Source organism: Haliotis cracherodii, unplaced genomic scaffold (genome assembly GCF_022045235.1).
Source record: "Haliotis cracherodii isolate W230 unplaced genomic scaffold, xgHalCrac1.p SCAF_17, whole genome shotgun sequence".
Lineage (NCBI taxonomy): Eukaryota > Metazoa > Mollusca > Gastropoda > Lepetellida > Haliotidae > Haliotis > Haliotis cracherodii.
In genome coordinates, this window is record NW_027266272.1 from 26,108,796 (window position 1) to 26,135,913 (window position 27,118).

A 27,118-nucleotide genomic window follows, 5' to 3' on the forward strand; every position below is an offset into this window, starting at 1 on the left:
TTTAACAGTATTCCAGTCATATCACGGCGTGTCTGCTTAATGTGGGAGGAAAGCCCGAAGTGATGCAGGTCTTAGACGTTTACAACTTCGGTGAAACCCACGAGCACGGGTATGGTGCTGACAAACCTAGAAACATAATAGGGGCGAACCGGGATTCGAACCCACAATCACAGGTTTTTGGTGTGCCCAAGGTGAGTGAGTGAGCACCCTAGTAAATTAAATGGGCTTATGGAAATCAAGGGCGGGTAATTTGAGATCGCAAGAACCACGGGAAGGGACCCAGGAGTAAGTGAAGGTATACCGAAAAGCGCCCCCTGGAGGTATAGATGATGACACAGGCCTTCAATAATCCACAGATAACGATCACTAGCGGTAGGGTATGTAGTGAGTATGGTTTTACGTCTATTTTAGCAATATTCCAACAATATCAGAGCTTCGGGAAACCAGAAATGGGCTTCACACATTGTACCCATGTCAGGCCGATGAATAGTGGAACAATCCTATTATACCGATTCATTAAAACACAAATTTAATGTTTCCTCCAGATATTTTAGAGTCATCGTATATCAACAGACGCACGTTTCAAATTAAGAAGCGAAACAAGAGCCCTGTTTCCAATTCTTAATCAGGGCCTCTACGCTTCATTATATGGCCGATGTGGAGGATAAGTTAAACGAAATACAACACTGTTGTGGAAGAAGATTTCAAACAGAGATACGCGTACAAGCAACATGAGGGGCTTCTACCAATTTGATATGTTATTCTGCAAACAAAGAAAAGTACCACACAAAAAAATTCGCTTATAAGATTTAAAATAATGAAAAAAAGTCGTTATCTCCGAGATGTCCGAGTTCGCACTAAAGTACAAGAAAAGAAAACCGATGTATTTCATATGCCAATGTAACGCCAATGATGTATACGTCCTTTCTAAAATATTGATTACATTTAATATTCATTTTCTTTCGTTGTTTGTTTCATTTTCTAAGGATGTGTCAGGAATTGATAAAATTGTTTCAGGGTAAAACATTCTACTGAGCTCAAAAACACGTTGTATGCGAGGATATTTATTGATTATCAGCATCTACGTTGTTACAGCGACGCGTTCTAATTTCCCCAGCAGGTTCTTAAAGGAGGCCTTGCACAAACACTCCATTGTAATCCGTTTATACTGTTTTCAATTGGCCAATTAGCCTGGCTTCTGGCATCCGATCTTCTACCCGAAGCCTTAATGATTTTGGACGTGCAGTAGCAGCTTTATGAATTTATTTTTTGTCTCAGTTTTAGTCGATATGGGAAAACAATTTATTACTTATTTGTGAGAAAATCAATTCTATCAAATAAATACAATATCGATACCTCTGCCGAGTGACGATAGTGGTGATATCAGGTGGCATTAATTGCCACTGGTCAAAGTTCTAGGACACATGTCAAAGTTCATGGTTGGGATTGCCGAAGCGACACTCTCTCATCATGACTTGAGGAGACCCATTGACGTTGGTTAATGGCACTTCACGGTTGCAAATTGTCAGTTTCCTGGTCTGTTTGTGTGTTCCTAAAACATTTTCTGCCAAATTTATGCGTGTTGAGTTCCTACTCCAGTATTGACACATGCTGAATATTGACAAGCGGGTGATCAGCTGTTGGCGGCTGTTCTAATTTCAATACAACGACTGCCGCACTCTGAACTTTGTTTCGTACGCGTATACATACAATTCCATCAATTCAGGCACATGCTAGTCTTAGTTTCATCGCATCAAGTAATTTTTACATTTTTACTATTTTCTGTTTGTCTCTAGGCTTAGAACTATTTTCTATCTCGCATGTGAACCGTGGGGGAATTGTTATTTGGTCCCAAACTGGTTTCGGTTCGTGCAAGTGAAAACCTGATTTATATAAGAAAGGGCATAGTACCATATCACCGTAGCTCTCCTTGATATGTGGACACCAATTTTGAATGTCAACAAAGACATCCACGGATATATCAGCATGGATATTCAAATATTTTTTCATAATTATATCTCATGATTTGAGCAAGATGTATCATTATAAGACGAGTGAGTGAGTGAGTTTGATTTTACGCCGCTTTTAGCAATATTCCAGCAATATCACGGCGGGGGACACCAGAAATGGGCTTCACACATTGTACCCATATCGGGAATCGAACCCGGGTCTTCGGCGTGACGAGCGAACGCTTTAACCACTAGGCTACCCGACCGCCCCATCATAAGACGAAAAATACACGGAGAAGTTGTGCTTCCCCAGAAGAAGTTCACAGTGCAAATAAATGCATTTTGAGAGAATTTAAGAGTAAATGCAAAGGTGAAACCAAGGTCAACTTTTAAATTTTATGAAAAACATGTCCCACTAGAAGCTAAACATATAGAACATTTACTTTCTTTTGAACAGAAACGGTCGAGTATTGATGGCCAATAATCGTTTTTTTTTCAAAATGGCTGCCGTAGCGGCCATATTGAATATCGGACAAGAATGTCATCATTAGAGAAAACAAGCATGCGAAGCGTAAGCTACACTGGTAAATTGCGTAGATCGATGCTCATCTTGTCAATCACTGGATTGTCAGGTCCAGACTCGTTTATTTAGGGACCGTCGTTATATAGCTGGAATATTGCTGAGTGCAGCGTAAACAACAAACTACCAAACCATAAGAAGGCCAACCGGAATTCGAAAACACGATCAAAGGTTGTTGATATATTTTCTCATTGGTAACATGAAAACATAACGTGTAGAAATTGGATAATTTTAGAGGTTGGGGGAAAAGGTTTTTGGAAACTATTTGAATATGAGCAGGGCTTAGATATTCTTAAGATATATGGGCCAAGGCAGTTTTAGTATATTGTGAAAAGTTCATCTTGGCTCAGGACTGTGGGAGGTCAAGTGGTTAAAGTGTTCCTTCGTCACGCCGAAGTCCAGGAAGGTGGGAAGCCTCGTCGTGATGTTGCTAAAAGCGGCGTAAAACCCAATGTCACTAAAACCGGCAGTTTTTCACTAATCTTAACATACTCTTGTATATACAAAAAAGGATAGGTGACAGTCAAACATAATCCGATCATATTCTAACAATATTTTATAGTTTATAGTTACTTTAAAAAAGAATCCGTTCACAATGGCCAAAAACAGTGACTGTCTTAACCAAACGTTGTCCTTCGGATGAAGAATTACATCGTTATTAGCAGCTCTGGCGACGTATCGGACGCCCGAAAATATTCGAAAGCCTTTTTTGGTTTATAAATCTCTCAAAAGAGAACGATTCAGCGACCAGGAACATACGACTGATGACAGTGCGACACGGATTAACGACGCAGTGCGAATCAATCTTCATTCCCCATCAACCGCCCATGGTGCACATCTGAACATCATCACATACATTAAATAGGCAAGTGTACATCAAGTGGAACAGGAATTCTATTGACGTTAATACTAATCAAACAATGAAATCAAACACACACAACACTCTGTAGCACTGGACAAACACATTCGCATACAGAGCAGCCTCGATTTCTAACACACTCTAATTGGCTCCTCCATGGTGATGACCTTAGGTCAGATTAAGACGGACTACTTTTTGCTTGTAACTTATTTGTCATGCTTGAGTTGAATTCGTCAACGTCTGTGTGGAAACCTTATGTTTTTAGGGTGCTTAATAAATGTTCTTTGATGTTATCTAGTTTGCATTATTATAATCAACAATCCACACACAAAGCTGAACTTTTCTGTGGAGGGCTACTCTATGTGTGAGTAGTGAGCAGGATGACGTCACTCATGACCGTTGTGCTATGTATTCATTCGCCCCTACGAACATGAGAATAAACAAAATATGCATCGATTCGATGCTAAATATAGTTCGATTTTAGGATGTGTAAAAATCAGATGTCTGCGGTCGGTCATATACCATTTATCTTATAACTCGTTTTGGCTCGTTAGATACGTTTTGAGTGAGTGAAACTTTAACGTCGAATCGGAATTATTTCAGCCATATAGCGACGAGACCAAATTTATATATTCACAAGTCATTTATGCAAAGATACGTTTTGAAACAACACGTGTAGCAATCTCTATGTTCAGGCGTTTTCCATCACGGCCGTCCACATGATCAGTTTCCCGGATTAATCAAGTAATGTACAAAATGTAAACATTTCCCTTACATTACTGATCCGTGAAGATTCCGGGGTAGAATAGGACTTAAGCAACCCATGCTTGCCGTAAAAGGTGACTATGCTTGTTGTAAAAGGCGACTAACGAGATCGGGTGGTCAGGCTTGCTGACTTGGTTGATGAATGTCATCGATCCCAATTGCGTGGATCGATGCTCATGATGTCAATCACTGGATTGTCTGGTCCAGACTCGATTATTTACAGACCGCCGTCATATAGCTGGAATATTGCTGAGTGCGGCGTTAAACAGCTAACCAACCAACCAACCAACCAACCAACCTTACATTACTGTTACATATGTTATCGGTATTGAGACGGTTCCGAAGCTATGACTTACAGATTCACAATTCACAAAATTTTACATATTTCCTCAGTTCAATCGGGACATAGGTACTGAACATAATCCAGCAAATTGTGGGAACACTTGGTCAAAATAAAAACGGGAGGATAAAATTAATTGCGAGCTACGTATTTATTCACAAGGTATTGTATTCCGTTTTAGAGCTCGCAAACTCATCAGTATCGACAAGGAAAGATAACTCTTCCGTTAAACCCCGGACCATATTGGTGTTCACAGAACTTAGCTCAAAACCGGCTTTGTTACCTGACAAGACTAAAATCTATTGATCGCAGTAAAAAAAATCTCACCCGATGACGATAATTTTTTAAGTCTCTTTACAGCCTCACGTTATGAACCGCGTCAATATCTGTAATTTACTTCTTACTTAAACCTAAAATACACAAGGGACGCACACAACCCATCAGAGACATCTTTGCATGTGTTGATACCAGCCCGAGGTGAATTACCATCTACTATCAACAATGATTAGCCACCAGGCGCAGATGTACATCCTCGATTACATCATATGTCACATTTTTAGAAGCCTTTGTACATGGTTGCCATAACAACAGGAAAGAAATATCCAACGGTGCACGGGTGGCATGTGCAGTAACACTTCTCGGCGTTGTAACCCTCCTTCAGCATACTCAACAAGGCTTGGGAACATGTGTCGCCAGCAGCGAAGAGAACATTAAGAAAGACATTCCTTTTATGATGCAACGTTAAAAGAGATTGCTATAAGAAAGGAACAAGGTATATAGCATTTTTATGAGTCGATTTTTTCTTCTATTGTAGTGGCCATGCGTCATAAGGTACCGACAGAACCAGGATTGGTTCTTAAGAGTTTCAGAGATTGGTAGGGATGCAAGCATGGAGATCCTCTGAGAGGAGTACTTTCAGCTTGATGATTTATTTCTTTATGAAAGGATTGTGCTCTCGTTTTGATAAAAGGCCAGCTGGCTTAAAGTTCGCAGGGCTTGTTTTTTAGTCTTAAGACAGCTTCAACCAAAAATATAAACTACAGACCAAAAATACGGGATTTGAATGTTGGTTTGGCTGTTGTTTAACGCCGCTCTCAGCAATATTCCACCTATATGACCGCGGTCTGTAAATAATCGAGTCTGGACCAGACAATCCAGTGATTAATATCATGAGCATCGATCCACGCAGTTGGGATCGATGAGATGCATCAACCAAGTCACCGACCACCCGATCCCATTAGTCGCCTCTTACGACAAGCATAGTCGCCTTTTACGGCAAGCATGGGTTGCTGAAGACCTTTTATACCCCGGATCTTCACGGGTCGATTTGAATGTAGCTATCGTTGAGGTGTACGTTTGCAATAGGGTGACGTTGCATCTGAATGCAACATCGAATCACGATGAAAATGTTTACATCCTGTAGGAACAGTCCGTAAATCACGTTCGCGTAGACGCCAACGTGTGTGCGCCTTGAAGGGGACCTCACAATCACAACTGAGCTAAGCACGTGCTGAAAAAAAGCCCCTGAGACAGTATCTGAATGAACAGACAGGTATTGATCTGCATGCCCCAAAATATTTCTATATCATCATTACACCTTCACTCTCAGTTCATCTGTTCCCTTAATTTTTGTCGATAGCATATGTCGCAAAATATTTTCATATCGGGTGTTGACGGTTTCTCAGCTGATATAAGATTGTTGTGTGTGCAGTCATGCTTATTTCAAGCTTCGGAGCTGTTTGGAGCCTCGGGTTCGATCCTCAAGGGCATTCGGGTTATTTTATAACGGGCTTCGAATAATATGTTAAGTCATATCACAACGTGTCTATTTAATGTAGGAGAACTGTTCAAAGTGACGCAGGTCTTAGAAGCTTACACTTCTAGGAAATTCACTAGCATGGGTGTGTCTGACATACCAAGATCATAATCTAGTCGAATCTGGGATTCGAACCAAGAGTTACATGTTTCAAGGGACACAACACTACAACGTGAACTTGGCGCCTTAGACGACAGGGCTACTTTGGACGACAAATATCCAAGGAGATATCATGGTTTTTATACAGACTTTCAAAACTGTTCGTGGGACCCCCGATAATTAATGTTGAGGGTTCTTGAGGGTCCTGTAAGGTAATGAAATGATGTGGTGTTGTGTATTGTGAGAGATGATAATTTTGTCGACAACAGGACCTTTATATTTCTTGTCAAGAATGTGGTACACTGAATATATTTGTGTCTTCTTTGGGACCCAACTTTTTTGTTTGCGTCCATTTCCATACATTTTTGGTACTGGACGCACATTTCTGTAGCGCGTTAAACCCTGTCAACAGACCTGCATCACTTCTGGCTTTCCTCTCACATTAAGATGACACGCCGTGATATAACATGAATACTGTTCAAAGCTGCGTTAAAACTTAACTCACTCACTCACTCACTCACTCACTCACTCACTCACTCACTCACTCACTCATGTGCCAGTGCAAGATTATTGGAGGAAAGAATACACTTATCGTCTTCAGAGCGTGGTCTAAAAACGGTAGTAATTCACGATCAATTTACAAGTTGATTCACATGAAACTTAAGCCTCCTCATTTCAAAGCCCCAAACGACAACATCTTAAAGCACGACAAAATAAATCTTTTTGAAGCATTTTGAAGCATTCTTCTTCTACGAACGCCATGTTTCCTCTTCATTCTTCTTCTTCTTAAAGCACAGATACAATAGGCACCATTCGAGACCTCCTGTACACAGAGAACCTGTCTTGGAATAACACTTCAAAACATGAAATAAAACTCACACTCTGAGATTCCTCCATCGCGATCCGATACCAATACAAATCTTTGAAATCAACTTTTCCTCTTAAATACTGCTAGCCATTACGATCTATCCAGTTACAAGCAGCAACACGATCAGATAGATGTCTTTGAATCAGCGCTGTATGATGTGCGTGTTCTACAGCGACCATTACAGTCGTCCCAAGACGACCGACCAAGTCGTACGTCCTTCTTTTCGTTCACACAAATCTAATGCTCGGTGATTAAAAGTCTCCAAGGGGTAGGAGGGGCGTCTTCCGCTGTGAAAAATCCTAGAGGTCGCCGATGAAGAAGCCTCTCTTTAATCAAGTTTTTCTATCTTCCATTTGATGTCCACATTCGGCTATTTTTTCTTTTATTAAATCAATATCGGTGTTTAGATTTTATTTTTCGGCTATTTATTGATTTTCGTAATTTTTTCTGAGGTGTGCAGCCGCGCTCCGCCTTTTCTTATTAATCATATCATGTGTTTTAGTTGTAATAATACGTCTGGCTGGCAGCAAAAAAATGAATCTGGTTGAGGTCACCTGTGGTTCATACTCTGCCCTTTAAAGGTGGTCATCAAGATCTCTTTCCAAGCGCTGCTTAATCCTAGAACGAGTCTAACATAATTATGCTTTGTAAGGTGTAACAGACAGCGTCTGCACTTGACCTTGCCGGTAGTTATAAACCTGGTGTGGTGCAGAAAAGGAAGTCAACTGTGACGTATTTAGGCCACGTGTATTTTTGATTAAATATGTCGCCAATTGACCACACTAAGGGTCAAGTTGATAAGATCATTGCCCACAGCATAACGTTCAGTCTCAGTCAAACCGATTTTTTTCCGCTTTTGTTGAGTCGTTTATGCTCATTGCATTATTCCGGCCACATCATCCTCATCATCATCCTCCTCCTCCTCCTCCTCATCATCATCATCATCATCATCATCATCACAACCATCCTCCTCCTCATCATCATCATCACAACCATCCTCATCATCATCATCATCATCATCACAACCATCACCATCATCATCACCATCATCATATCATCATCAGGATATCAAAGATTCATACATAATGGTTTTAATATACTGAACCCAATACGGATTCGCCCCAAACAACTTGACAAGCACACACGATAATATTGGCAAGCAAACACGATCAACCGACATAACGCTGTCGAGACCGTTTTCGGAGTCCGCATATATCTGTTTCCCCCCCCCCCCCCCCCCCCCACACACACACACACACACACCCTCTCTCTCTCTCTCTCTCTCTCTCTCTCACACACACAAACTCTTTCTTCCGAACACGATGGGTGCGGACTGGCTTTAAAAATGTCAGTAACACGCTGCACGATTGTCTTCTAATTTCATACTTTCGTGATATTTTACAAGTGCCGATCTCAAAATACATGTATGTTGGCTCCTATAATCTTAACGTTCAAAGGAGTGGAAGATCAAAATGAGCCAAGTTTCAGAAAACCAACACTATCGGAAGAAGCAAAATCATGTTAAGATATTTTATTTGGAGACATATTTTTTCTTTTCTTGGGGCAGTTCACGAGATTATTACCCGATCTCTTGACAAGGGATGCGTTCCTACGAAACATTTACGCCTGGAGTCCAGTCCACAGAACATCTGTTATACGGTTAGTGGGCCTATAACTTCTCCGCAATGGTATTGTTGGCGCCATTTGTCCCGACAATACCCTTGGGATGAAACATGTTGGACATCGAATAATACGACTGTGGTTCGCCTCAACATGTAACGGAGCGGTCGGGTAGCCTAGTGGTTAAAGCGTTCGCTCATCACGCCGAAGACCCGGTTTCGATTCCCGACATTGGTACAATGTGTGAGGCCCATTTCTGGTGTCCCCCGCCGTGATATTGCTGGAATATTGCTAAAAGCGGCGTAAAACCAAACTCACTCACTCACTCACTCAACATGTCACAATGATGGACATAAGAAGGTCCTTGTGTATGATCGTGTTTGTTTGTTTGTTTGTTTAACGCCGCACTCAGCAATATTCCAGCTGTATGACGGCGGTCTGTAAATAATCGCGTCTGGACCAGACAACCCAGTGATTTGCATCATGATCATCGATCCACATAATTGGTATACGATAACATGCATCAACCAAATCAGCGAGCCTGACCACCCGATCCAGTTTGTCGCCTCTTACAAGCATAGGGGGGCACGGGTGGCCCAGTCGTCTAAGGCGCCGCGATTCGCTGTGCAGAGTTGCTTCCCTTGGGCACGCCAGAAACCTATGATTGTGGGTTCGAATCCCGGTTCGCCCCGATTATGTTTCTAGGTTTGTCAGCACTATACCCGTGCTCGTGGGTTTCACCGAAGTGGTAAACGTCTGAGACCTGCATCACTTCGGGCTTTCCTCCCACATTAAGCTGACACGCCGCGATATAACTGGAATACTGTTAAAAGCGGCGTTAAACCAAACTCACTCACTCACTCACTTACAAGCATAGTCGCCTGTGACGTTAAGAATGGGTTGCTGAAGACCAATTCTACCCCGATCACGGGTCGCTTGTTTATGAAGATGCATTACAGTAGATCACTTACACGGATGGCCCAGTCGTCTAAGGCGCAGAATTCTTTCTACAGAGTCCTAGAAACCTATGATTGTGGGTTCGAATCCCGGTTCACCCCGATTATGTTTCTAGGTTTGTCAGCACCATACCCGTGCTCGTGGTTTCACAGAAGTGGTAAATGTCTAAGACCTGCATCACTTCAGGCTTTCCTCCCACATTAAGCTGAAACGCCGTGGTATACTTGGAATACTGTAAAAATCGGTGTTAAACACAACTCACTCACTCACTCTAGGTTTGTCAGCACCATACCCTCCTCGTGGGTTTCACCAAGGCGGTAAACGTCTGAGACCTGCATCACTTCGGGCTTTCCTCCCACATTAAGCTGACACGCCGTGGTATAATTGGAATACTGCTCAAAACTGCGTTCAACTAAGTCATCCACAGGTTGTCCTATGTTAAGAAGGGTCACGGGTAGCCCAGTGGTCTATGACCCCACCAGCTCAGCTGTACATCTTGCCGCCAGGACGAGGAATCATGGCTTCGAATCCGGATTCAAGGTACACAGAAAGCTAATTAATCTATGTAAAATTGCTTCCCTTATGCGTGCAGGATCCGTGGACTGTGAGTTTATAGATTACGATCATTGGTTTGCCAGCGTTCCCGTGCTCAGCAAGTGGTAACCTTTTGGTTTTGCCACTTTGACTTTTCTCTTTGTACACAGGAGACATCAAGCTGAAACAACGGGTATACCTGGTATATTGTGAAACGTGGCGCCACTCCACCTCCCCAAGTCACTGACACACTCACACTGTGCATTTTGCGGCGGAATATATAACTAACTCCATCACCACACTCACGCATTTTGCGGCGGAATATATAACTAACTCCATCACCACACTCACTCATTTTGCGGCGGAATATATAACTAACTCCATCACCACACTCACGCATTTTGCGGCGGAATATATAACTAACTCCATCACCACACTCACGCATTTTGCGGCGGAATATATAACTAACTCCATCACCACACTCACGCATTTTGCGGCGGAATATATAACTAACTCCATCACCACACTCACGCATTTTGCGGCGGAATATATAACTCACTCCATCACCACACTCACGCATTTCGCGGCGGAATATATAACTCACTCCCTCACACACACTCACACACTCACTCACTCACGAAATGACGTTGATAATGACTTTGGTAATAATCAACTCTGAATCAATCTGTCTGAGGTTCCGATTCAATCAAACGTTGGTACATGACGGGTAAAGTTTGTGATTAGCCATGGAATAAAGCTTTTATTAAAAGTGAATGACGTTGTGAATTCCCAAGATGTCACGCTACATAACGATTTGCACGTAATAATTAATACGACTTTGACCTTTTGAAGAAATTTGTTACAAAACTAACAATTTACTTACTAAAATGTGATAGATCCAAATTTTACAGATATTTAGAAACATTTACCCAATTGCTGGGATAGTTTTGTCTGTGGACTCCTTTTGATGAAAACTCAAACACTGGAGGGCGGCTGATACCCGGGGCTTGCCAATGGATATGCACATGGCTCTGATGATCATGGACACTTCAAAACCAAATAAATCGTAGGACTCTTTCGTTGAGCGTAAAATTGCTCGACAATGAGGAAAAGTAAAAATACCCCTGGGGCGGCCCATGCCCCAAGTTGTGGTTAAATGAATGGTAACGGATACGAGGCGAGGGTGCCAAAAGCTGTTTTATATCTGTATATTTGAAAGCACCTACTTCTCTGATTGTGTCTTTAACGTCTTTGAAATTTCACCCGGCGCCAAGGTAAATTAGACGGTGTTTGTTGAAGTAGACTAAATAAGTGTGCCGCGGGAGAGCTTTCAGATGTGTCTTGTTGGAAATGAAATGGGCGGAATATGTTTCTGGAAAGGAGCTGATCTTGCGCCCCCAACATTCTTCCAGAATCGGTGTTAATTGGAGCTAATGAATAGTATTATCCTGCGACAACGGGAGGTCACGATGGGGAGATATGTAGTTCAGTCGAGGTTGTAAATATGAAACGTCACCGCCAGAAAAAAACCAATCTCCATTGTCTGCCGAAACAGATTCCGTTGGGCGTCAAGGGCAAAATAACGGTGAAAATTGTAAGAAGAGATTACTGTAAATCAGTGATGGCACCAGGTGTTCATGAAACGGGTTAGCAGGTCTTTCCCTACCGGTTACATCCTCCACTTGCACAATTTGCATAAAGGCGTTGTTGCCAGAGCCCGCACAGCAGCACTCCTGTCATTTGGGTGTGAGTGAATGAGTTTCGCCGCTTTTAACAGTATTCCAGTTATATCATGGCGTGTCAGCTTAATGTGGGAGGAAAGCCCGAAGCCCGAAGCCCGAAGCCCGAAGTGATACAGGTCTTAGACGTTTACCACTTCGGTGAAACCCACGAGCACGGATATGGTGCTGACAAACCTAGAAACATAGGTTCCTGGCGTGCCCAAGGGATGCAACTCTGCACAGCGAATCGCGGCGCCTTAGACGACTGGGCCACCCGTGCCCCCTCCTGCCATGTGATGGCAAGTAAACAAACCAGATAATCCAGCGATTGACAATTAAGATAATGAAGAAAACACAGACTCTTACTGAATCATGAAAACTGGGTATAAGACATATTCTAATCAAAATTAAAAATATAAGATAGCCATGACAAGTTCAATTGCTCAAAGAAGTTAATACCCGGAAATGACGTGACATCACTTCCGGTATGTTATCTCCCCTACCTGCTGTGACACACCTGTAAGTCACGTGGATCTGTCTCGTGATGTCAAAGAGGTATCCACAGTAAGAGTCCATCATTGTCCTCAACCCGAGTGTGGCACATGTCCTTTGTCCGTGACACACTGAGAATACAGTTTCATTGGTGCCGGGGGAGCACGCGTGGCTCCCACCCCCACACACTATACTTCCGATTTCCAGGGTCTCGTTTATGGAACATTTCATTTTATTTCCCCCATTGGCACAAATCTCTGTCATCCTGATAGAGTCTTCATCTGAAACGACAAAAAAACAACACTGGTCAAGTCAAATGGTACTGATGATGTTTCCGTTGGGAAGTGCAGCCATTGGAAATAAATCGAGGTATGCTATGACGTAAGACTAAGACTAATGCTTGGTCAATTTAATTTTTAAATTGAAAAGGAGCCTCTGTGAGAACTTGACGCTGTGAAATGGTCGAAAACCAATTTATTCTTTCGGTACAGATGCTGGTAACTTTATTTGTCAGTAAATTAGCATGAAATAGGGATGATACCAGGGCCCACTTTCACAAAACGATCTTAGTGCTAAGACTATTGTGAGCCTATGTTAAAGTATGGGAGTTAAGATCATCGCTTTGTGCAAGTGAGCCCAGGTGTTCGCGAAAAGCCGAGCGAGTCCTGACCCACACGTGGCACATGTCACAAACACATGCAAAGGCAAGTCAAGTGTTCATATGAAATAGACACGGGGATATATGATACTAGTCAAAATTGGGAATTGCATCGGACAACTCGTAATTCATTTCAATGAATTTCATTTGGAAATGTCCTCCATATGTCTATCATAAAATATTTTGAAAGCTTTGCTGAGGTCTTGAATGTTGTGACCCTGATCAAACAAATTTTGAACAAGAGTCTTCGATTGCACCTCAAAAGTTGTGCAATGTTAATCTGAAATATCTGATGGAGGTCAGGTGAGGTACAACATGTTTGGGATTTGGGTATATGATGGTCAGAAGATTGTAAGCATATGAAGGTTCACGATGTATCGCTTAACGAGTATCACTACACGACAGCTCTGGTTTTCAGTTAAAGGTATATTATATTTCAGAGAGTGATTGTTATGATCATCATGATAACGTTATCTGACACAGATCAAGGCAGTCGAAGTATTTACTAGGGTCAGAAGAAAACAGTTACGGGACATATATAAAAGTATATGGCTTTTCAGATATTAATTATCATTTGAGGGAAAACAACCATTTGAAACTGAAGGTGTGCGGAAGGCATGCGTTGTCTCATGTTAACAAAATAAATGAGAAGTCTACACTGAACAACAAAAGTTCCTGTGACATTGAATAAGATTTAATGAAAAGTTATGTCTTTTACCAAATCTGAAACAATTTCGGTTTGCAACAGATAAAAGACTCCTGTAAGTGTTCAAATGGTTTAATTTGCCATACTAACTTCAGAAAATGCGTGATTTCACCAAAAAAAATGAACATGCCAAAATGTCAATTTACAAATCAATAGCGTATGTGTCCACCTCTGGTTGCGATGCAAACAACAAATCTTCGTCTCATGGAATGGACCAGGTGTCGCACAAAGTCCTGTGGGATATCTGTCCATATCTGCTGAAGCATGTTTCGAAGTTCCTGGAGTGTCTGTGGAACATGTGGTTGACGTTGAAGGCGCCGATCCATCTCATCCCACATGTGCCCGATTGGTGAGAGATCAGGGGAGCGAGCCGGCCAGGGGATGACATTCACGTTGTTTTGTTGAAGAGAATCCTGAACAAGTCGATCAATATGAGGCCGGGCGTTGTCATGTTTGAAAGGTAATGCCTGGGCCATCACGACGCAAAAACGGTAGAATCACAGGGCCGATGATCTCTACGCGGTAGCGCTGTCCATTGAGATTTCCCTCTACCACTATCAAACGGGTCCTCTGTCTTGCTTAATCCCACTGGCTGGAATCGATTTCGTAGGTGTGTTGTTCGAATCCAGTTGTCTTGTCGATTATTGGTTACGCGTGGCCTGCCACTTCCGACGATGGTCTCTGACTGCATTCGTCTGTTGCCAACGTTGCCATAAACACTAAATGGTGTTTCCAAGGACGTTAAATTGTCTTGCAACATCGCGTTGACTCGATCCTGCTTCAGAATACCAATGGCTCGCAGACGCTCATTTCCGGACAGGCGTGGCATTTCGTAATGTTGAATAACTGCGTAATTTTGTTGTTTTTCTGAGTGGTTGTTGTCAGCACGATGATAAACAATGCATATGGAATTCCGTTAACGCACATGTTTTTATACTCATTCTTGGGTAGTGAAATGCATGGGGCTTGCATAAAAGTCAACTTTTGCATTGAATGCATGCTTTCTGTAGCAGTTGCATTTTTGTGACTTGATTCCATACATGTACTAGAATATTGAAAACCAAACTTTACTTGTTTGAAAAAATACTCTAAAATATTGGTGTCACGGGAACTTTTGTTGTCGAGTATATTTCGGTGAGGCAATTTACGATTGCCAGCGTGGAATATATATCGTTTAACATAAACTTGAAACGTTGCCCGAGGTTGCAATTTAAAAGTCCGATATAGTATATAAACATATGTATATATGTGTGAAATGATATACCTACACTGCCTACAGAGAATCTTTATTGTTAAACTATTGACAGCATCAAAGAGATTATTTTGTCAAGGATTTGCAAAGCATGTGTACCGCCAACAGGGCGTCAACAGATATGTTCCAAATCTGTTCATGTTTTTGATAAAGGTGCTCACGTGATTTGATGCACTTCGCGAAGCAAGACCCGTTTTATTACAAACTAGGCGCCGCTATTTATGTAAAACAAATGCAAGTGATATGAGAGGTGAAATCTGATTGGTCAATGGGAGGGACATAGAAGAGACATAACTGGTTATAGCCACTGGTGACGCTACGATCGAGCCCAGAAATTCCAGTCATGTTCGGCAAGGGTGTACAACAGAGTTTTTCCGTCAGGTAACACACTTGTTTCTGGAAGATTTGGTATGGATGACGCGGGACCCGGATGACACTGGTAGTAGTTTTTTCCCGTGACTGATTATGTTTCTGTTTGCTATAACTACAATCTAGACCTGAATCATCGATCCGTGAAGATCCGGGGTAGAATAGGTCTTCAGCAACCCATTCCTGCCGTAAAAGGAGACTATGCTTGTCATAGGAGGGGATTGGGTGGTCAGGCTCGCTGACTTGGTTGATGCATGTCATTGATCCCAATTGCGTGGATCGATGCTCATGATTTTAATCACTGGATTGTCTGGTCCAGTCTCGATTATTTACAGACCGCCGTCATATAGCTGGAATATTGCAGAGTGCGGCGTTAAACAACAAACAAACAAACAAACAAACAACCTGAATCATCGGGATTACCTCCATCAAAATGAAAGTCGTGATAAATCAAAAAGAAGTTCAAAGCAGCGTTAAACCGAAATCACTCACCTTTTTAACAATTTGGAAAAGCACAGCACGGACACTTATGGAATTTATTTCTTCCCTTTTAAGCCAAGATGAGCTGATTAAAGTGTTCGCTCGTCACGCCGATGACCCGGGTTCGATTCCCAACATGGGTATAATGTGTTAAGCCCATTTCTGGTGTCCCCCGCCTTGATATTGCTGGAATATTGCTACAAGCGACGTAAAACCATACTCATTCACTCAATTTATCTCATGTTAAGCTATTTATCACAATATACTAAAGTATTCTAATGTTATTATTTATCCATACACACTGTATCGCACAGAGTCAACCGTCACAGCTATCCAGTATCACAAAACACGAGAATACACATGTGACTACTTGTCAAACTACATTTCAATCAATGGTAATTTTATTTCTTTTATTCATAGGGCACACTGACATGTCACCGTTTGACAAAAGCAACACATGGATATATAGACGCTCTTTAACGGCTGAACAAGCCCCGAAAAAGTCAGCACCAAGGATTGTCACCATCGGCGTATTATACTCCTGAAACCGGAAGTATCGCGTGTTGATCTGCAGTTACACCTGCTCCCCGGGAACAAATGGAATTACCTTTTCAGTCCGTCACGACAATGCTACCAATAATCAGGAAACATGAGAATACACACGAGGTGGCCATAGCACAAGAAACGAACAAACGAACCTGTCAATTATTGATAAATGAAGCAAGAAGTATACCGAAAACCGGACAATAACGACCTATCTGCAATTTCATTTCTATTCAACGTCTACGTTTAATGACAATAAATGTAAGCCACGAGAGAAGATATTTTATTCCTGGCAGGCAGGACAGGTTTAATAAACACCACTTGAAGCAAATCAATATTACACTTAGTATCGAACAATTTCTTTTTTACCAAAACCCATTTCTCTGAGGATCATCGAGTTAAACATAAACGGCCAAAATGCTTGTCGAGACCTCCTCAGACAAGCACGTATATACCACACGAATCACCTCGTACTCGAGAATTAGACCTAAAAAATAAGTTTCTTTCGCGATTTGTACTTTTTTCTTTGCCCCAGGCTCGCAGAGCTCCAAACTGGTCGGAAATTGATGAATGTTCGTTTCCGAGCTTGGTCCGACTAAGACTTGTGCTATTTGGCCCACGAGACTAGGGATCCTTCACATGGGTAAATATTGTACACTGTGTTATCAAGCAGGACGAAATAGTCAGTAGAGGAAATTTATTAAGGTCATAACCAAATGAGTTATTTCTCTGTGGAACCGATAGGCGATGATATTTTATGCAGTAATAGAGCAGGAGTTATTTTTAGCAGTTTCCATGACGATAAAGCTTTGTGCTGAGAAAATAACATGGCTTATAAGTTATATCAAGTCGATTCACCTCCATTTATGTACCGATCTCCAAATATCTTTATGTAAATATCAAATGTATTAATGTCCTCAGCAACATATATATGTCATGTGATGAAGTGAGAAATGATGACATGTGACATGTACAACTGAACATTATTTCCGTCTGCTGCCACCTATACAATGGTTGTCTGTATATGAACGTTTGTGAGTGAGTGAGTTGGGTTTAACACCACTTTTAACAGTATTCCAGTAATATCACGGCCTGTCAGCTTAATGTGGGAGGAAAGCTCGAAGTGATGCAGGTCTCAGACGTTTACCAGTTCGGTGAAACCCACGATCACGGGTATGGTTCTGACAAACCTAGAAACATAATAGGGGCGAACCGGGATTCGAACCCACAATCATAGGTTTCTGGCATGCCCAAGGGACGCGACTCTGCACAACGAATCGCGGCGCCACCCGTGCCCCCTGATCGTTTGTGTACCAAACAATCACATTATCCACTGTCCACACAGAATTGTGCTATAGGCATGTGACCCTCTGTATGTCTGCAATGAAGACTTGAATCAGTGTAAAATTGAGGTATAAAACACACTCTTCCTATTTAGGAGAAAAATGGGTGTCAAGTACATCACGAGTATCGTTTATAGGGATCGGGGGTCAAAATGGTTCTGAGTAGAAGAACTACAGTACTTGCATATGCGACCATCAAGAAGCTGACTGACCATCGACCTGGTGGAGTGCTTGGTCAGTTCGTTGTGGTCAAGTCCATCATCAACGATTTACAACAATCCTCGATGTCCAGTGTATCATATCTTCGTTTTTAAGACATAGACCAAAGTTTACCAAGTTACAATAGCTATGTTTTGAATCCGATTCGAATGAATGTATGAGTACCCTTTGTACCCATGTGGGGAATCGAACACGGGCTTTGGGTGTGAACACTTTATTCACAAGGCTTCCCACCGCTTCAGATTCGAATGGCACTAGGCTAAAGAATCAACGTTCAATCAAATTGCAATCATTTGCGAGAGAAATTCTGTGAACGTGAGGTGGTGAAGGCCTTACTCGTACCAGGATCCGCTAATCGTGGATCAGAGTTTCACATTCCATTGTTTAGGATTCCTTGTTCATCAATGCCATGTCAGAGGTCACGTCTATAAGGACAAGGGATTTGACGCATCTTTAAACAGCAAATGAGTTATATCGCGGTATGTTAGCTTAATGTGGGAGGAAACCCGATATGATGCAGATGTTTGACGTTTACCATTTTGATGAAACCCATGAGCACAGGCATGGTGCTGACACATTAAGGATAATCAGAGCGAATCTGGGATTCAAACCAACCACCGTAGGATCATCATACCTCTAAGTGACACAACTCTGCGCCGCTAGCGAATTGTGTCACCTCGGAAGGCTAGAAGGATACCCGTTCTCCTCTTTAACTATTGCATCTCCTGACATTTCAAACCCACCATCATTGGATCCTCATACCTCTAAGGGACACAACTCTGCGCCGCTAGCGAATTGTGTCACCTCGGAAGGCTAGAAGGATACCCGTTCTCCTCTTTAACTATTGCATCTCCTGACATTTCAAACCCACCATCATTGGATCCTCATACCTCTAAGGGACACAACTCTGCGCCGCTAGCGAATTGTGTCACCTCAAAAGACTAAGAGGCCACCCATTCTCTTGACATTTCCAACAAAGCAACACAGCCTGGCATGTGGTTGCCATAGCTAGCAGACTGCAACTAAGTGATAACTGCTCGCCAAGCTCATTATCCCTATCATCTTGGCGACCATTTAGACGGACTAGCCATCTAGCACTAATCTTGGCACCAATAATGGAGCCTTGATAATTTCATAATCGCAAATTTAGTGTTCCCAAAGAGTGCTATCAACATAACTTTCATTGTAAAAATAGTTCCCCGCACAAACCAAACAGAATAAGCCCATCCTTCAATGAAGCAACCCCCCGCAGGAACATTGCAGGCCTCATCAAATTCTAAAAGAGCACATAAAACGCAGAGACAGCTATAAACGCAGCACTACTAATTGAATGTGTAACAGTTTTCTTTTAAATCACATGTCGAATGCGTCACTCTTTCCGCAACGTGGTCATCACCGTCATTTCACGACATCATCACGAGCGACGTCTTCCCATTATGATGAAAGAGATGCATCGAAGCCTAATTGCATCCTTCTGAAGTCTCGTGATGGTGAATTGCATCCCAACAATCGAAGGAGCATACGCCACGCTTGGCAAACAAAATGGCTGTCTCGATCTTTCGCCGATCATTTGAGCTAGTGCGTTGTTAACTTCAAACTTGAAAGCCGTGGTTGACGCAGAACCATTACTATTCTGATATAGCCATTGTTCCCGTGCATTACACGACTTTCTCTCAAACTGAAGCCGCGAGCGTGGTATAAAACATTCTGATTATTACCGAACGTTATTTCTTTCACTTGTCATTAGTTTGAAGCGTACAAAAACCCTTTTTACACCTGTCCGACTGTCGAATGCAATAGTTGGTACATGTGTTTCTCATCATTTTGGAATGAGTCAGTGAATGTCATTTTATACGCAATCAGCGATATTGTAGCTAGTCAATACGATAGATAAATAATCCAGTGGTTGAAAGTATGAGCATCGGTTCACACTGTACGACGACAAACAATCTTATAAGCTGATCTGAAAACATTCCTTTCAAAAGGAACATATGACCAAGCGCCTCTGAGTTGTTTTCTAGAATAAGGCCTTTTATAAATGTCTAGCTTATTATCATTACTATAATGAGGTTTCAGGTCTGATGTTCATACATTTTGAAAAGGTCAAATATTTGTTGAGATTTCAGACATCGGGGATAATAGGCCGCCGTTGTATGGCAGTACTGCTGTGCGGCGTCAGACAGCAAACACTTCCTTTTTATGCAAATTGTGCGAGTGTTGGGTGCTACCGGTAGGGCAGGACTGATAACCCTTTCCGCGAACACCCGGTGTCATCACTGATTTTCAGTGATCCATTCATATAATTTTCACTTCTTTTGTGCCTTTTTCGCTTAATGGATTCTGTTTCGGCAGTGGAATGGAAGCTTGTTCTATTGATCGGAGATAGGTGGGAAACTAGGAACAATCCCCCGTGGGCTTTCCAGGATTGAATAGTGACTAATGAGAATCCGGTGGACATAATGTGTGACACGACTGTGTCATCGCGATGGCGTCGTGCGCTGCTCATGCAGTCGACCACTAGATATACATGCCCACAGTGAGTGAGTGAGTGAGTGAGTGTGTTTTCTTTTCAGCCTTTTTTAACAATATTCCAGCAATATCGCGGCGGGGGACACCAGAAACGGGCTTCACACATTGTACCCATGTGGGGAGACGAACCCGGGTCTCGGCGTGACGAACCAACGCTTTAACCACTAGGCTACCCGACCACCCCTCCCACAGCTCGCGTACTTACATGTCGCCATGATGAAGTCGGGATATTACTGACTGCGGTAAAAAAACAACATTAATCTAAACAATTTGGCTTATTTTGATATATAGACCGCCTCCGTGGTCTAGTGGATAGAGCGTCTGCCAGAAGAGTGGAAGGTTCTATTACGGGCCGTGTCAAACTAAACATACTGGAGTCGGTTTACTGTGTCTGACTGTGGTAGCCATGTTAAACTGCGACATGGTATCTCAGTGGGTTAGCACTATAAAAACAGCATTCGCCAGGGCAACACATACACACGCACGCACGCACGCACGCACGCACGCACGCACGCACGCACGCACGCACACACACGTCTACATAAACATGTTATATTGACCATGCTGGTATAACTGTCAATAACTGTTTAGGATTGAAGGGGCGGCGGGGTAGCTAAAATGGTTAAAGTGATGACTCGTCACACTGAAGACCTGGGTTCGGTTCCCCAGATTGGTACAACGTGTATGAGGCCCATATATGGTGCCCCCACGCCGTGACATAGCTATATTAATTCTACAGCGGCGTAAAACGTCATACATTTAGTCACTAGGCTCGAATGAGCGTTTGTACGGAACATTACCATTATATTTGATTAATAAGGACTACAAGCGAAGTCTGGAGACCCTTTACTACATATTAACGCGTTTCATGTTTACATTGGTTATTTGTTGGTTCCAGAATGTCCCGTACAGGTTCCTTAACGACTACGTTTGCCTTTATTTCATACATCTTCTAAGACTATCTATTCATGCCAGTACTTTATATCTCCGAATAAACGGCCTCTTCCCTAATAAACGGTTTCATCGAAACGAGATTCCCCCGATTTGAACTTATCATTAACTGGTATAGTTCTTAAACACGCCATCACAGTACTGTCCAGTGGTCGACCAACGGGTCGATGTCCATAATTGATTCCTGTAATGAAGGCTGGAATGTACAGGATGAATAAGATAGAATCGTACATGGCTCATCTGCCCTTGGGCTTCCGTACGAGACGCTTATTAAGCCATCCAAGAAACAAGCAATTAAGCGTTGTTCCTTCAGTGACCAAGTTGGTGGGACGCCGAAGCCCTTTGGCCATGGTGGAACGTACCGCGAGGGTTGGTGTGAGAGTTGGTCTCTGTGGAACCTATCAATTTATTCCATGGCTTTTATTGCATCTACGGTGAAATCCTTGGAGGTATTTTTGTGGCTATAAAAGCGCTGGTTACTGTGGTCTGTGGCGTTGCGGTGAGAGGCTACAACGTCAGAACCGTATATCCGGAGCCATTGTGCAAGTGAACAGCGATTGCGATTTTACACACGTCGTGTGAGTACACACGTCATGAACGACATACGTCATAACCTTCACATGTGACAACTGTACACGCGTCACAACCCTCCACAAGTGACAACTGTACACACTTCCTACCCCCCACACGTCACAACTTTACACATGTCATAACCCTCCACAAGTGACAACTGTACACATGTCATAACCCTCCACACGTCACAACTGTACACATGTCATAACCCTCCACAAGTGACAACTGTACAAACTTCCTACACCTTCACATGTGACAACTGTACACATGTCATAACCCTCCACACGTGACAACTGTACACATATCATAACCCTCCACACGTGACAACTGTACACACTTCCTACCCCCCCCCACACACACACACGTCACAACTGTACACATGTCATAACCCTCCACAAGTGACAACTGAAAACACATCATAACCCTCCAAACGTGACAACTGTACACATGCCATAACCCTCCACAAGTGACAACTGTACACATGTCATAACCCTCCACACGTGACAACTGTACACATGTCATAACCCTCCACACGTGACAACTGTACACACTTCCTAACCCCCCACACGTCACAACTGTACACATGTCATAACCCTCCACAAGTGACAACTGAAAACACGTCATAACCCCCTACACGTCACAACTGTACACATGTCATAACCCTCCACAAGTGACAACTGAAAACACGTCATAACCCTCCACACGTGACAATTGTGCACACGTCATAACCCTCCACAAGTGACAACTGAAAACACGTCATAACCCTCCACACGTGACAATTGTGCACACGTCATAACCCTCCACAAGTGACAACCGAAAACACGTCATAACCCTCCACACGTGACAATTGTATACACGTCATAACCCTCCACACGTGACAACTGTACATACATCATAACCCTCTACAAGTGACAACTGAAAACACGTCATAACCCTCCACACGTGATAACTGTGCATACGTCATAACCCTCCAACCGTGCATACGCCAAAACGTGAGGAATGTACACACGTTTCAATTGTAGAACTTTAAAACTGTACACACGTCACAACTGTACACAGACCCAGCTGTGTACATAAGAAACCGGGGGCAGATTAAAATACTCACACTTGATTCAGCTCACACGAACACTCAATGTTGATGGAGTTTAATTCTGATAACTAGATAGATAATTTAATGTAACCGTATGACAAAAGAAGAAAAGGGTCGTTGTGTATTCTGTTGAGTTTACTTTTAAAATACCTGTGAAAATCATTTGCTGATATTTAAAGCGAGTGAAATAATTTGTTCTACACCTCTTCAGCAATATTCTAGATGTATTACGGCGGTGGAGACTGAGAATAGTCTTCATACTTTGTAACAATTAGGGGAATAGAACCTGGGCAAATGCTTTAACCATCAGGCCACCCCACCGCCCATAATTGGATTAGGATGTGAAACTAGTAAATGGATGGTTCTACACTACACATATGAACACATACCCAAAATAGAGTGAGGTGAGGTGAGGTGAGGTGAGGTGAGGTGTAGTGAGGTGAGGTGAGGTGAGGTGAGGTGAGGTGAGGTGAGGTGAGGTGAGGTGAGGTGAGGTGAGGTGCGTGAATGAGTAATATGGTTTTATGCCACTTTTAGCAATTTTCCAGCAATATCACGGCGGGGGACGCCAGAAATGGGCTTCACACATTGTACCCATGTGGCGTATCGAACCCGGGTTTGAGGCGTGACGAGCGAACGCTTTATCCCCTAGGCAGCCCCTACGTTGAGGTGAGGTGAGGTTGAAGTTGGCTGTGAAGATGAGGGTGAGGGTGAGATGGGGTTTATCGTTGCGTTCAAGATTTATTCATTTATAAAACGAAGTGCATGCACATGTGTGTGTGTGTGTCTGCCTGTCCTCGTTCAGTCGGTCATACACTGTCAGCCAGCTGAGATACAATGCCGCAGTTTTAATAATGGATACAAAAGTACTTTAGAACCCAACCCAACGCATTATACCTCCTACTAGCCGCGGCCAGGGATTCGAACCACCGATCTAACAGATACACATTATTATTATTAACTCTCACGAATCCTAAGCAACAATGTTTTCATTGCACTCCTACACAAAAGTAATTACAGAAGTCGGAAGCCTAGCTATGAGCCTGCCCCGAGAAAACACGAGAACAGGCCAACCCAAAGAACGCTGACGTCGGTGTTTCAAGATGGCCGTCCCATGAGCCTCGTTATGGCTAAATGAAATTGGAATGCATTCAACAACACAGTGAAGCCAGACAATCATTGCATGACGTAGACTCAGACAGATAAAGACCCTTCAACGATCATTTGGACAATTCCAGCTAAAATACCAGCTAAAACTCTCAAATGACCTGCAATTTCCTTTCGGTCAAGTATTCTTCCAAACCACTAAGCTCTCTAAGAGCCAAGTATTCTCGTAGCTGCAGTAACGAATGGTCTATTAATAAACGACAAAACTGCATCCAGCATTTTTGTTCTATTCAGGAAACATGAAAAGAAGTGGACCAGGGAGAGAGAGAGAGAGAGAGCCGGAGAGATGCTCCAGCCATATCATCTCTGTATATAATCCAGTGGATGATATCGTGCCATTGCTCTTTGGGACCACCTAATCCTTAATTAAATCAGAATTTGTGAGTTTGAAGTTTGCCTCGCAACCATCATAAAGACACTGGGGACCTCCTCTGTCCTGGAAATGCAGTGGAGAGACAAGCATGGGCACTACTCCTGCCGTTCTGCTACTGCAATACAATGGAGAGACAAGCATGGGCACTACTCCTGCCGTTCTGCTACTGAAATACAATGGTGAGACAAGCATGGGCACTACTCCTGTTGTTCTGCTACTGAAATACAATGGAGAGACAAGCATGGGCACTACTCCTGCCGTTCTGCTACTGCAATACAATGGAGAGACAAGCATGGGCACTACTCCTGCCGTTCTGCTACTGAAATACAATGGTGAGACAAGCATGGGCACTACTCCTGTTGTTCTGCTACTGAAATACAATGGAGAGACAAGCATGGGCAGTACTCCTGCAGTTCTGCTACTGAAATACAATGGAGAGACAAGCATGGGCAGTACTCCTGCCGTTCTGCTGCTGAAATACAATGCTGAGACAAGCATGGGCACTACTCCTGCTGAGTGATTGAGTATGGTTTTACGCCGCTTTTAGACACCAGAAATGGTACCCATGTCGGGAATCGAACCCGGGTCTTCGGCGTAACGAGCGAACGCTTTAACCACAAGGCTACCCGATTGCGCCTACTCCTGCTGATCTGCTACTGAAATACAATGGTGAGACAAGAATATGGCACTGTTATCTTGTGGAGACGAGCAGAGAGCAATGGGACCCAGTCTGTTCTGTAAACACCACAGCGAGACAATCCTGGGCACTGGAGACCTATTGTGCGGCGACATGGGACTTTAGGGCGTGGATAAGACGAACCATAATTATACATTTACATTTATTTACATTTATTGACTCTGAATCCCTCACTGGGTTCGAACCTATGGTGTAATCTACTTGATCATGATGTAACAGCGCCCTTCCTGATCAGAAGGTATATGGTTCGAATCCCGACTCCTCTACAGAATAGTACGAGAGATATCTACAAAATCTAGGGTACCTTTGTCTGGCACTTCATTGTCTCCAAGGTCACGGGTAGGTCGACGCCCTCCACTCTGCCAGGCATTATCTAGAAGCAAACAAGGAGTTCTAAAGATACAAATTCGGCAGAAGCAAGTACATGCTATGAGTGAGTGAGTGAGTTTGGTTTAACGCCGCTTTTAACAGTTTTCCAGTCATATCACGGCGTGTCAGCTTAATGTGGGAGGAAAGCCCGAAGTGATGCAGGTCTCACACGTTTACCACTTCAGTGAAACCCACGAGCACGGGTATGGTGCTGACAAACCTACAAACATAATCGGGGCGAACCGGGATTCGAACCCACAATCATAGGTTTCTGGCGTGCCCAAGGGACGCAACTCTGCACTGGGCCACCCGTGCCCCCGCACATGCTATGAGTGAGCGAGGGAGTGTGTAGGGTTACTGCCACATGGAACACTATTTCGGTTATATTCCTTAAGCTTTACGAGGTTGTAGACGTGTGTTTGATGAAACCTGCTTTGATAGGGACTGTGATCCTGGCACAGCTAAGGGATGCAACTCTTCATGGCGAGTTGCGACCGCTACGACTATTGAGCCACAAATGTGATTGCTATGAGATAATAAGAACCTTTAGTTAACTATAGTTATAGAAAAGCTGACTGATTTTTTAAACAGACACGGATGTAAGTAGATTGTTCTCCTCGAGAACTGAACAAACCTTTTCAAGTAACGATAATCAGTACAATGAATTGAAATTGAAATTTGAATATTAAATAAGGCGATAACGACCATCTTCATTTTATAGATAGCCACAATCATTCGTGTCCAACTCGTGTTATTCCGGGACAAGCCGAATAGCGACTCGTGCCCCTCTCGTGGCCATTTTTGTGACCGGGTTCCGTCTTAGCGCAAACGGGCATACCTAAAACAATTGTCAACTCGTTGCGTAATGGTTCACATATTATTTCCCCATGTATTATATATATTTCAGATGCAATTTAAAGCACATTGGGACGTGTGGAATTATACAGTATGACTGAACATATTTAACTGTGTCTTGGGTATATTTTTAGATGCAAGACATGTAAATTAAAAAAATATTTCTGAGGGATTCTTTGATGAAGAACTTGAAATCATACGCGCATTCTGATTTGTTTGTCGTATTTTCGCACATAACATTCATCGATAGGGGGACGAGTCTGCTTGCAGGTTACGGAAAGGGGCGAGTGGTGACGAATGAGCCACAATATACTGGGAAAATAGTTCTTTGCGTTTCAAGGAGG

General features: G+C 42.9%; 1 protein-coding gene across 1 annotated transcript in view; it reads right to left on the bottom strand.

Moving 5' to 3' along the window:
• LOC139465017 (uncharacterized) overlaps positions 1-27,118 on the bottom strand; it is a 179,300-nt gene that overhangs the window by 67,758 nt on the left and 84,424 nt on the right. Inside the window, exons 2-3 of the mRNA XM_071246684.1 lie at positions 25,855-25,923; positions 12,612-12,881 (exon numbers count right to left, since the gene is read on the bottom strand). Of these exons, the coding sequence (XP_071102785.1) occupies positions 12,612-12,881; positions 25,855-25,923 (339 nt within the window). The remainder of the gene's footprint in view (positions 1-12,611; positions 12,882-25,854; positions 25,924-27,118) is intronic.